Consider the following 13,485-nt stretch of genomic DNA (forward strand, 5'->3'; position numbering starts at 1 on the left):
AGATACAATGTTCCATTCTCCCATACACACAATGTTTCATTGTCTCATAGATACAATGTTTCATTCTCCCATACACACAATGTTCCATTCTCTCATACACACAATGTTTCATTGTCTCATAGATACAATGTTTCATTCTCTCATACACACAATGTTTCATTGTCTCATAGATACAATGTTCTATTCTCTCATGCATACAATGTTTCATTGTCTCATAGATACAATGTTCTACTCTCTCATTCATACAATGTTTCATTGTCTCATACAATATTACAATGTCTCACACATAAGTTTCTTTGTCTCATACATACAACATTTCCTTCTCTCATACATATATTTCCTTATCAACATTTTGTTTTCTCATACATACGATGTTTCATTCTCTCAGACATACAAAGTTTGCTTCTTTCATACATACATGTTTTGTTCTCTCATACCCAAGGTCGTTATGAGTTGGAGCAACTAAGAAGACCAACAGATGTCAAAGACTCTGAGAAGAAAAGTTGAAAGAATTGCGAGCACCAGGCTTGTTTCTCCAGTAATCACCTTCCAGGTGGATGAAATAGGAAAGTTCCTCTGAATAATGATGATGAAGACAATGAGAAAAGATGGCTATCATTCAACCAGACCTCCTATGTGCTGCGTGTGTTACATACAGATTTTATTTAGCCCTACAAGATTCGCATTTTATATGAAGTCATTGATACTCAGGATTGATTATGTGACTTGCCTAAGATTTTTTGGTTAGTAACTGAAAGCATGAGTCCAAGCCCGACTCCCAAGTCTAAGCTTTATCTCCTATACCACACACACACACAAACCAAACCCATTGGTGTCAAGTCAATTCCAACCCCCGTATGAGTCTTACATTACAGCATCTCCAAATTCAAAGACGTTTCCTGAACCAATGATAAAATAGTTTGGTTTTTGTCTGAATTTGCATTCCTCTTAGGGTAAACCTCCTGCCCACCCTTGATTCCTAACTCACAAATATGGAGCCACCCTATCAAGGTGGCAGGGTGCTCTAAGTGAAACAATGCTTCCTTCTCTGAAGGAAGACTTGGGAAGATGAAGGAAATCCAGGGTTCTTCTGCAAGACTGAATGATGACCAGTGACTGAGCTCTCATCTGAATTGGCAAGAGGGTGCCCTCCCAGTGCCCTGTACAGGTGGGGCAGGTATGGCTGTGAACTGAAAAGTAGAAGGGAGTCGTCTCTGAACAAGTGAAGAAGCATGTCTGCAGCACCAAGACTTTGGGGCCAGGTTGGTCTGCACCCTACGCCATCTTGGAGGGTCACAAAGTGATGTCTGGCAGAGAACACCAATGGACACACTTAGGGTTTGGTAAAGTTGAAGGTCAGTGAAAATGAGGGTGTGTCTCTATGAGGCAGACTGACACAATTACCTCAACAATGGACTCAAATATCCCAGTGAGACCATGAAGGTGTGTAGGACTGGGCAACGTTTGGTTCTATGATGTACAAGGATGCCATGAGTCAGAACCAATTCATCAACAGCTAACAACAGCAGGTTTTGTTCCAGGATTTGGGAATAGTGTTACCACAGGTGGGGCAAACACATCCAAAGTTTACCTTGCTGTCCGGGCTGCAGCTTTCTGCATGTGACAAGCTAAGAAGAACCGAACTGTAATGTTGTTTATGATCTCATTGTGTTTGGAAGATGGGAATGTGCCATTTCAAGGGTCTGTTTAGTCTTTATAAGCAACGTGAGAAATGTCAACGGTTTTGTGTGTTTGCTATCCAGCTGGATTCTAACATGAATCTTGGAATTCTATTTGGGGCTGAGACCTGGTGAAGCCCCTTTGACAGATGCAGAAAACTGAGGCTCAGAGAGGGCGTGACTTGCCCAAGGTCTCATGGAAAGCTGGAGGGATGCTTGTGGCTTCCCAGCTCTGAGCCCAGAGCTCTCTCTGTATCCAGTGTTGTCAGGGATGGGATGGGGTCTTGTTAGTGTACACGCAGTCCAGGGTGGTCGGTGGTAGATGATGACTTAACTGTTGCAGCCTCGGGAGCAGGCGTTGGTGAAGATATTGTTGTTACATCCATCCTGGAGCTTGTCCTGGGCCTGGCTGCCCTCTTGGTCATCGGTGTCTGTGAGCTGGCCACTCTGACCCTGCTGTCTCCTCAGCCTGCAAATAAACAGCACAGAGTGAGTTAGTGACCTGGAGCAGGGTGCAGCGGGAGACCCAGGACACCTGTGCCAGGCATGAAGACCGAGGGCTTGGGAGCCAGATGGACCCACGTTCCAAGCCAAGACCAATCACTAAGGAGTTCAGGCACTTGGGTTTGTTACTTAATTGTTGTTGTTATTAAGTGCCATTGAGTCAACTCCGACTACTAACTAATAATGTATCAGACTGCAAAGCTGTTTGAATTGCCAGGTCGGTGGTTCAAGCTCACCAGCTGCTCCTTGGAAACCCTATACAGGGTCACTATGGATTGGAATCGACTTGACGGCATTTAACAACAACAACATAGGGTTTCCAAGGAGCAGCCGTTGAGTTTGAACTGCCGACCTTGCGGTTTGCAGTCCAGTGCTGATCCTACAGCTCAGCACAAGGAGTCTGAGTTGCTTAGTTGTTGTCACATGACATCGGGTTGGTTCCAACTCACAGCAACCTGTATAGGGTTTCCGAGGTGGGTTTGAACTGCCAACCTTGTGGTTACCTTATAACACCATACCAGTGACTTAATGCTGTTGTGGTTGTTAAATGCTGTCGATTTCATTCCAACCCATAGCAACGCTGGTTGGGGTTTCCAAGGAACAGCTGGTGTGTTTCAACTGCTGAGTTTGCCATTCAAACCGACCTTGCTGTTGAGTGATCTTCACACCAGGTACTAATTCGGGCCTCACACAGAGATCTGTGTAAGTTTGCACAGTTGGTAAAGCTCACACATTGTTCATTCTGGAAGTCTGCATAAACTGCTCACTGACATTCCTGCTGGCTTAGTGGTAGAATTCTTGCTCCCCATGCAGGATACCAGAGTTCAATTCCTGGCCAATATAACTTATGTGCAGCCATTGGCTGACTTGCTAGGATGCTGAGCACACTTCAGCAGAACCTCCAGACTAAGACTAGGAAGAAAGTCCTGGTGACCTTCTTCCAAAAAAAACCAGCCAATGGAAACCCTATGGACCAAAACGGTCCCACCCACATCAGATCATGGAGATGGCACAGGTTTGGGCAACATTCCATTCCGTTGTGCCATGTGATGGGACCAACTCAATGACAACTACCAACACAAAGGAAGATGAAGATGTGGAAGGTCATGCAGTGTTAGCTGCGTGATTTCTGAGACTTTCCTCACAGGCAACTAGACGATTTGCGGTCTGGCCACACTGTGTTCTGCAATATGACTAAATGATTTAAAGTGTTCTTTCTGGACCTACTCCCTCACTTCTGATTCCAAAGGTGTGGAGACTGAATGCTTTGAAGAACAGATATTTATTTTCTAGCAGTTCTTTCAAGTGTTGGAGAGCAAAGATGTCAGTTTGAGACTAAAGTGCACCTGACCCAAGCCTCAGGTAAATGTGAAAGTTGGACAGCGAACAAGGAAGACCATAAAAGTATTGATGCATTTGAGTTATGGTGTTGAAAAAGAATATTAAAAGTATCATGGACTGCCAGAAGAGCAAACAAATCTGTGTTGGAAGAAGTACAGCCAGAATGCTCCTTAGAAGCCAGATGACCAGATTCAGATGCATTCTCAAGGAGGGACCAGTCCCTGAAGAAGTACATCATGCTTGGTAAAGTGGAGGATCAGATATAAAGAGGAAGACCCCAATGAGAAGGACTGTCCCCATGTCTCAATGGGTTCAAGCTTAGCAGCGATTGTGAGGATAGTGCAGGTCTGGTTGGTGTTTCGTTCTGTTGTGAAGAGGGTCGCTATGACTCCATAGTACCAAAAACAGAAAGCAGTGCTGGACGCTAGGAGTCAGAATTTTGGGCATCAGCAGGGCCATACCCTCTCTCTGTTGGCTTTGGGGGAAGGTCCTTCCTCATCTTTTTTACGTTTCTGTTTGCTTCCTGTGTTCTTGTGGTGGCCGCATGGGTATCTTCTGTTGTGTGTGTTTCCTTGTCTGCTCTTCTCTCTAAGGAGACACCCCTTAGAAGAGATTAGGGCTGGGGCCCACCCTACTCCCATGGAGTGCAGTGAATGATTGAATAGGTCTCTTCTAACCATGCCTCATGGAGCTCTGGTAGCGTAGTAGTTATGAATTGGGCTGCTAATCTCACGGTCAGGAGTTCAAAACTCCCAGCGAGACTTTCTGCTCCCATTAATATTTACAGCCTCAGAAACCCTATACAGGGTCACTATGAGTTGGAACCAACTCCATGGCACATCACCACCACCACCACCACCACCACCACCACCAACAACAACAACAACCATGTCTTACAAACTCTGAAACCCTGTACAGTGTCACTATGAGTCAGAACCGACCCAACAGCACTGAACAATAAAGCCACACCTTTGTTACTGCCATCAAACAATTCTTTTCTGGTGGATGTGGGTAAGAGAAGGTGGGGGAAGATGCTGCCACGAATATATGGTTTGGTTGATTAGTTATGTGCCATGGAGTTGGTTCCAACTCATAGCTACCCTGTACAGGGTTTCCAAGGCTGTGAATCTTTATGAGAGCAGAAAGCCTCATCTTTCTCTTGAGCAGCTACTGGTAGATTTGAACTGCTGACCTTGTGGTTAGCAGCTCAGCTCGTAATCCACTATGCTACTATAGATCTGTGTTGGAAGAAGTACAGCCAGAGTGCTCCTTGGAGGCCAGGATGGCCAAACTTTGTCTCTCATACTTTGGACATATTGCCAGGAGGGAACAGTCGTTGGAGAAGGATGTCATGTTTGGTAAGGTGGAGGGTCGGAGAAAAAGAGGAAGACCCCCAGTGAGATGGATTGGCCAAGTGGCAGCATCAATGGACTCAAGCGTGACAACAATTGTGAGGCTGGCTCAGGACCGGGCAGTGTTTCATTCTGTTGTGCTTAGGGTCGCTGTGAGTCAGTACCGACTGGATGGCACCTAACAACAACTACAATTATGGTTTAGCTGTGGGTTAACAGGGTTAATCGTGATGGTAAAAACTTGGAACTATCACAGGGGTTTGGTTACTTTAGCCATACTGCTGGGTATAAAATGAGCCATTTTGTGGAATGGGCTGTGTGCTACTTTGCCTAACTGACCAGGTTCACCCCTGTCTGATCTCCAGTTATTGGGACTTGAGCCAGTGGTCTAATTGGATTCGCCAGCTTCCACGGCCTTGTGAATCCACAGCCGGATTCTGCTGTTGATTGAGGAGAATCTTCCAGACTGATGTCTGAACAGTGGATTTGGGACTGGCAATCCTCCACGATCATGTAAAATTATTTCTTTGATGGTCTGTTGCCCTTTGAGATGCTGCAGTGAATTTCAGCACCCTGAGGTGTGGGGGAGAATTTAGGACTCCTGGTATGGCACTGTAGGATCAGCACTGGACTGCAAACCACAAGGTTGGCTATTCAAACCCACCACCCCCTTGGAAACCCTACACAAGGTCACTATGAGGTGGAACTGACTCAACGGCACTTAACAACAACAACTTCAAGAAAGTTGGAGATTTGTGAAATTTTTAGCCTCCACTTCATAGGGACCAGCTGCGTGCTGATCCTTCTAAAAGAAATTACTGTTGCATCCAGTATGACCATGAATTTAACTGATCCCATTTACAAAGAAAAACCATTTCTCCTAACAAGGTCACACTCACCGGTGCAAGGCCTATTTCTTCAATGTCCTGAGGAGGCCATAACAGAAACACCTCAGAAGGGGAGACTTTAATGAACAGACATTTTTTTTTTCACCTGGCACCTATAAGTCCAAATCTAGGTCTCTGCCATGCTGATTTCTCCTGGGGTCTCTCTCTAGTTTCTGGTGGCTGCGTGTGGTCCTTGGTGTTCCTTCTAGATGCCTCTGCCTCTGTTGTCACATGGCTTCTCCCCCTGTGTATCTGTCTTTCTGTGTCTGAGTTCCCCTTTAGAAGACATCACTCAGAAGTGATTCGGTTCAGACCCCACCGTATGCTGGTATGCCCTCATTTCAGTTCTCCAGTCTGCTGTAACAGGAATCCCACAAGAGGGTGGCTTTCATAAACAGAAATTGATTTTCTCATTGTTTGGGAGGTTAGAAGTCTGAATTCAGAGCACCAGCCTCTGGAGAACGGTGCTTGTCTCCTCTCAGCATCTGGAAGCCCAGCATCCCTTGGAGACTTCCTAGTGTGTCTTGGCATCAACCTTTCCCTGGACCTTGGAGCCTCACAGTGCGGGGACCCCAGACCCACACTCCACACCCCACCCCACCTCCCTGCTCACTTCTCCCTCCCTTTAACTTTATAAGATAAAACATGTTGCAGGTCACACTTTGAGGACACCTGCCTTCAATTGATAGGCTGCCCATAGCAGATCCCATCATGGATGTGATGGATTATATTAGATCGTGCCAGGCGGATGACTATGTTTTAGCTGAGAATCCTGGAGCAGCCAAGATGACAGGTAACCTTGACCTTCATTAACACAATAAAAGAAAACCTCCATTGATTTCCAAACAGAGTCCCATCTGCATTTCTAGGGGACACAATTCAGCCCACAAAAGCCCCTATGGGTTCTAGTGTGCTCTGCCCCCTGAAGCCATAGTTTTGTTGTCATTGGTCCACTGGAGTCCAGTGGAACTAGATGTTGCCCGGTCCTCTGCTGTCCCATACTTGGTGGACCGTTGGGACTCATAGAATTTTCACGGACTGACTTTTGGAGGTGGATTGCCAGGCCTTTATTCCTAGCACATCTTAGTCTGGATCTCCTGTTCAGCATATTGTAGCAACAATACACAGGAGTCCATGGGCAGATGGGACACGGCTGTGCCTGAGGTGTACTGGCCGGGAACTGAATCAGGTCTCCTGGATGCAGGGTGGGATTTCTGCCATTAAACCACCACCTTGCTCACGGTCCATGCTCTTCCATGCCTCTGTGTTTCTGCATATGCTTTTCCCTCAAGTCCACTGGTCTGCACATGGCCTCCACCCTCTTTGTTATTTTGACAATCCCTGTACTGGATCAGCCCACTAGCTGATCCATGGAGAAAGATGAGATTTTCTGCTCCGGCATAGATGCACAACCTCAGAAATCCTATACAGGGTCATTATGAGACAGAACCAACTTGATGGCACTTAGCAACCACAATTTCTGAGCCAATCTTGCTTCAGAAACCACAATTGCAGATCTCAAAAGGGTCTTCAGCCCGCCTGGGCAACGCTACTTCTTTGACATTTCCGCAGGAGGAAAAGAACATGTAATTGGTGAAAGTTTCTATAGTTGGGCTTCTCGGTGATACAAGATCGGGGCTCATTTTCTTTTACAAGGATATGTGTCCACATTGTTGAGCTTTGAGGACCGCAGACTGAGACGTTACAGCTGTCCGCTGGGCTCTGCGTGGCCCCGGTCACCAGCACTGAGGGCTCTTGGCTGCCCCTCCAGGAGCTCTCATGGTCTCTCTGGTCCCAGCTGAGCTGGAAGAGGACCAGATACAAGGATTTCTGTGGCTCCAAGTCCCCAGGGCGGCTTGTGCCAAGTTCCTGGTGGAGTTTCTCAGGGTGGGGAGGGACCAGGAGCCAAAGGGCAGGCAGGATGGCAGGGAAATTATGGTGACCTCCCCAAGTCTGTGGTCTTGGAGCCTCTTCCAGCACTCCTGCACCAAAGAGGTGTGGTTCCCCAACCATGAGGGAGTGCCCATGCATGGAGTGAGTGTCTCACAGCTGTAGCCCTTCGAACATGTGGCAGGCTGCTGTCCTCTAGGCTGGTCCTCCCCTGCCCTCTAGCCCGCTGGCTGGAAGCCAGACAACCCTCTTTGCCCCAGACTCCTCACCTCTACCACTCTGCCATCATGGAACACTGTCTCTGCTCCTGGGACCCCACCCTCTCCCCTTTTCACCTTAGAGTCAGCACATCTGCACTGGGTGTAGCACTGCGGGGACCTTCCCCAGCCACCCACCAATCCTGGGCCCTTTGTCTATTATGTACCATCAGGTGAGCCTGGTCTGCGGTGAGCACCTGCTGCCCAGCTGCCCTCTGTCTATTACCCACCTTGTGCTGATGTCATTGGCTGTTAGCCAATAACAGCCAAACCCTGATGCTCCATAAGGGTCAACTGGCTATTTGTCCATCTGTCCCTCCTGGAGGGCAGGCTGTGTAGGGATCCGTCTCTCCACACATCTGTACGTGTAGACAAGAGGGCAGTCCCACCAACAGGAGCTGAGCTGCTACCCATGAACCTGCCCTGTCCAGGTCTCCACTGTGCCCAGCAGTTCTCAGGTGTTAGTGGGGGCTCGGCCAGGCCTAACCCTTCTGATCAGAAGCAAACTGACCAGTAAGCATGCTATGCCTCGGCTTACAGTAAGGAAGGTATGATAGAGTGAAACTCAGGTGGATTTGTTCACCACAGATAAGTGAGTAAACGCAAGTAAGCCCAGGCTTACCTTACTTATTGGGTAATCCATTTCTGTGACAGGAACCCTAGCCAAGCAGACCCCAGCTAAGCCCCTCCCAGACTCAGAGATGCCCACTCCTGACCAGCCACAACAATGGGGTCCCAGCACGCCCACACCACTGTACCCAAGCAAATAATGTGTTGGTATTAAGTGCCGTCGAGTTAGTTCTGACTCATAGCCACCCTGAGTAGTCATGCTAACAGTGGTCCTATTTCCTGAGTTCTCTGCCATGAACAGCTTCAGTGAAGTCTTACCATGTTGGAAAGAATGCAGTGTGTCTGATTTATGGAAATGTAAACCGAGGCTCAGTGATGTCATGGTAACTTGTCAGGATCCACTCCAGGTGATGCGTCTCCATGCTCGACATCTGCCATTCCCCTCTCCTTATCAGCATCCCTGTGCCAACTCACCCTTCATTCATTTGTAGGTAGACTTTCCCCGCCCCCAGGGCCTAGAGAGATTAAGTCAGCATCTGACTCAGGACACACTGCAGAGTCAGAATTAGAACACAACCCACCAAGCCCACTGCTTCCTAGTCGAGTGGATTCTGACCCACAGTGACCCTATAGGACAGATCAGAACCGCCCCACAGGGTTACTGACACTGTGAATCGTTACGGGAACAGACGGCCTCATCTTTCTACCGAGGAGTGGCTGGTGCGTTTGAATTTCAACATTTAGTTTAGAAACAAGAGTGTTTTAAACAGTCCACCACCCATGTGACTCCCAAACCAGAGGCCCTGCATCTCATCCCAGCAGCCTTCATCCCACATCTCTGGCTGGTGTCACCAGGGTCTGGTTTTCCCAGGGGGTGGTGGCCCAATGGGAGGGCTCTGCAGAGCTGTGAGGAAGACGTACCTCTCTCTGTTGAATGCGGTGAACTCCCTCCGCACCGTCTCCAGGTGACCGTTCTGTCAAAGAGTACAGGGAAGAGACTGTAAGTGGCAGACTATGGCAAGTAGGCAGCTGTGTAGCTGGAGCTGGCCCTGAGACTATGAACAGCTGTTTGTAAGGGGAGCAGGGCAGACAAAGGGGCTCCTTCTGTATTTGAAGCCACTAAATAAATGCAACTTGGAGTCCTGGTGTGGCTCTGTGGGCTAATGCACTGGATTCCAAATTAATTTGAACCATAGGGTCAGTGGTTTAAGCTCACCAGCCCCTCCTCAGAAACCCTATACAGGGGTGCTATGGGTTGGAACTGACTCCATGGCACTTAGCAACCCTGGGTGGTACAAACAAATGACTGAGCCTCTAGTTTGCTTTTTTGTTTTTTGCAAACAATGCACCTGTGCAGCACCAAGTCCTCTGGAGAAACATTCTTTGCTGTTCTGGCTTCACAGTTCAGGAATCTCTCCTGGGTACCACTTTATTCCCAACAGACTCTGAGGAACAGGGGTATTTGAGATGGGGAGTTCTCTGCAGAGGGTCTCTGGGGGTGCACACTGTTAACACACTTGGCTAACTAAAAGGTTGGAGATTAGAGTCCACTCAGAGACATCTTGGAAGAAAGGCCTGGGAATCTGCTTCTGAAAATTCAGCCACTGAAACCCTATGGAGCACAGCTGTCCTCTGACATGCATGGGGTGGCCACGAATCAGAACAGACTCCACAATAGTTGGAATTTTGGTAAGCAACTTCAAAGCCCTGTTATATCATTACCATCAAGACAATTCCAGCTCCTGTATAGGGTTTGTGAGGTTGTAAATCTTTATGAAAGCAGGAAGCCTCATCTTGCTCTTGCAGAGCGGCTGACGGATTTGAGCTGCCAACTTTACACTTAGCAGCCCAGTGCTTATCCTACAGCTCTATCAGGGCTCTAAAGCCATGTTGTTGTTGTTGTTGTTGTTAAGTGCTTTCGAGTTGGCTCTGACTCATAGCGAGCTCTACAGGGTTTTTGAGGAGTACAGACTGGTGAGTTTGAACTGCCAACCTTGAGGATCAAACTGACTTGGAGTCTAGTGTTTATGTTCCAGGTCCACACCAGGACTCCATACACCAACAAGGAAGATCAGTTAATACCATTGTTATTCAAATTTGCACATCAACCACTAAAGCCAGTGGTGGTGAAATTGAAGAAGTTGGTAGACTTCTTCAGTCTGAATTTGATCAAACGAATTTGATGAAAGATGTATTGATAATTACTGGCTATTGGAATACAAAGGTTGGAAACAAACAGGAAGGATCAGTAGTTGTAAAATTTGGCCTTGGTGATAGAAATGATGCTGGAGATAGTATGACAGAATTCTACAAGACCAATTGCTTCTTCATTGCAAATACCTTTTTAAAGCAACGTAAGAAATGGCTATACACATGGACCTCACCAGATGGAATACAGAAAAATCAAATTGACTACATCTGTGGCAAGAGACGGTGGAAAAGCTGTATGCCATCAGCCAAAACAAGGCCAGGTGCAGTCTGTGGAACAGATGATTATGATTAATTGCTCATATACAATTTCAGGTTGAAGCTGAAGAAAATTAAAACAAGCCCAGGAGAGCCACAATATGACCTTGATCATATCTCACCTGAATTTAAAGATCATCTGAAAAACACATTTGACGCATTAGACACTAAAGATTGAAGACCAGAAAAGTTGTGAAATCAAGAATATCACACAGGAAGAAAGCAAAAAGGTGATTAAAAAGATTAAAAAAAACCAAAATAGATGTCAAAGAGACTTTGAAATTTGTTCTCCAGCATAGAGATGCTAAAGTGAATGGACTAAATGAGTAAGTCTAAGAGCTGAACAGAAAATTTCAAAGGGCAGCTTGAGAAGACAAAGCCAAATATTAAAAGGAAAAGTGCAAAGACTTGGAGTTAGAAAACAAAAGGGAAGAATATGCTCAGCATTTCTCAAGCTGAAGGAATTGGAGAAAAAAATCCTGCAATATTGCAGGAGTCTAAGGAAAAATAGTGAATGATGCAGACAGTATCAAAAGAAGATCGAAGAAACACTAGAATCACTCTACCAAAAAGAAATGGTCATTGTTCAACCATTTCAAAAGGAAGAAGTCCAAGCTATACTGAGGGCATTGGTGAAAAAACAAGACACCAGGAATTCACGGACTACAAATTGAAATCTTTCAACAAACTGATGAAGCACTGGAGGCACTCACTCATCGATGACCAAGAAATTAGGACGAGAGCTACCCGGCCAACCAATGGGAAGGATCTGAATTTGTGCCCAGTCCTAAGAAAGGTGACCCAATGGAATGCGGACATTCTTGAGCAACATCAATATTATCACATGCAAGTAAAATTTTGTTCAAGATAATTCAAAACTGGCTGAAATAGCACATCGACAGAGAAATGCCAGCTGGATTCTGATGACGTAGAGGATAGCATTGCTAATGGCAGGTGGATCTTGACTGAAAGTCGAGGATACCAGAGAGATGCTTATCTGTACTTTATTGACTATACAAACACTTTTAGCTGTGTGGATCATGACAATCTATAGATAAAATTGCAAAGAATAAGTATCTTGGAACAACTAATTGTGCTCATGAGGAATCTGTACATAGATCTAGAGGAAATTGTTAAAACAGAAAAAAGGGCACTGAATGGTTTAAAATCAGGAAAGGTGTGCACCAGGGCTATACTCTTTCCCCATACTTATTCAACCTGTATGCTGAGCAAATAATCTGAGAAGCTGGGTTATATGAATGAAAACATGGCATCAGGATTGGAGGAAGACTCATCAACAACCTGCGATATGCAGATGATACAACTTTGCTTGCTGAAAGTGATGAGGACTAAAAATACTTACTGATGAAGATCAAAGAGCATGGCCTTCAGTATGCATTGCACCTCAACGTAAAGAGAACAAAAATCCTCACCACTGGGCCAATAAACAACATCCATATCAATGGAGAAAAGATTGAAGTTGTCAAAGACTTCATTTTGCTCTAGTCATCCATTCAACACTCATAGAAGCAGTATTCAAGAAAGCAATGGACATATCTGCTTCAGAAAATCTCTTTTAAAGTGTTCAAAACCAAAGATATCAGTTTGAGGACTAAGGTACACCTGACCCTAGCCATGGTCCTTTCAATAGCCTCACACATATGTGGAGTTGGACAGTGAATATGGAAGACTGTAGAAGAATTGATGTATTTGAGTTATGGTGTTACTATAAAATATTGAAAACCCCATGGACTGCAGAGCAAACAAATCTAGCTAGCAAGAAGTGTAGCCAGAATGCTCCTTAGAAGCCAGGATAGAGAGATTTAATCTCTTGTACTTTGGATATTTTATTATGAGGAACCAGTTCCTGGAGAAGGACAGGATGCTTGGTAAATTGGAGATAAGTGAAAAAGAGGAAGTACCCCAAAGAGATGAATTGGCACAGTGGTGGCAGCAATGGGCTCTGGTATAACAGTGATTGTCAGGAGGGTGCAGGACAGGGAGGTGTAACAGTGATTGTGAGGACGGTGCGGGACAGGGAGGTGTAACAGTGATTGTCAGGAGGGTGCAGGACAGGGAGGTGTAACAGTGATTGTCAGGAGGGTGCGGGACTGGGAGGTGTAACAGTGATTGTTAGGACGGTGCGGGACCGGGCAGTGTTTCCTTCTATTGTGCACAGGGTCACTAGGAGTCAGACCGACAACAAATGTATGTGTTTGTATGTGTGCATGTCTGAGGATTTCATGAACACACACATTTGTACACATTGTATACAGACACTTAATGTGTGTGTGTATTTATGGAGTTCCCTTGCAAGGACACCCACAAATATTCTTGTTTATATCGAACGAAATATGAGAGATGAAGTCTGTCCATCCTGGCTTCCAAGGAGCACTCTGGCTGTACTTCTTCCAGCACAGATCTATTGGTTCTTTTTTTTTAAAAATCCATGGTACTTTTAATATTCTCCTCTAACCCCATAACTCAAATGCATCAATTCTTCTACGACCTTCCTTATTCACTGTCCAACTCTCACATG

At 46.0% G+C, this 13,485-nt stretch overlaps 1 protein-coding gene across 1 annotated transcript in view; it reads right to left on the bottom strand.

Moving 5' to 3' along the window:
* Positions 1-2,009: 2,009 nt before the first annotated feature.
* The window catches only part of STK32B (serine/threonine kinase 32B), a 350,856-nt gene continuing 339,380 nt past the window's right edge, over positions 2,010-13,485 (bottom strand). Inside the window, exons 10-11 of the mRNA XM_006874118.1 lie at positions 9,402-9,454; positions 2,010-2,148 (exon numbers count right to left, since the gene is read on the bottom strand). Coding sequence (XP_006874180.1) covers positions 2,010-2,148; positions 9,402-9,454 — 192 coding nt within the window. The remainder of the gene's footprint in view (positions 2,149-9,401; positions 9,455-13,485) is intronic.

Source organism: Chrysochloris asiatica, unplaced genomic scaffold, assembly GCF_000296735.1.
Source record: "Chrysochloris asiatica unplaced genomic scaffold, ChrAsi1.0 scaffold00262, whole genome shotgun sequence".
Lineage (NCBI taxonomy): Eukaryota > Metazoa > Chordata > Mammalia > Afrosoricida > Chrysochloridae > Chrysochloris > Chrysochloris asiatica.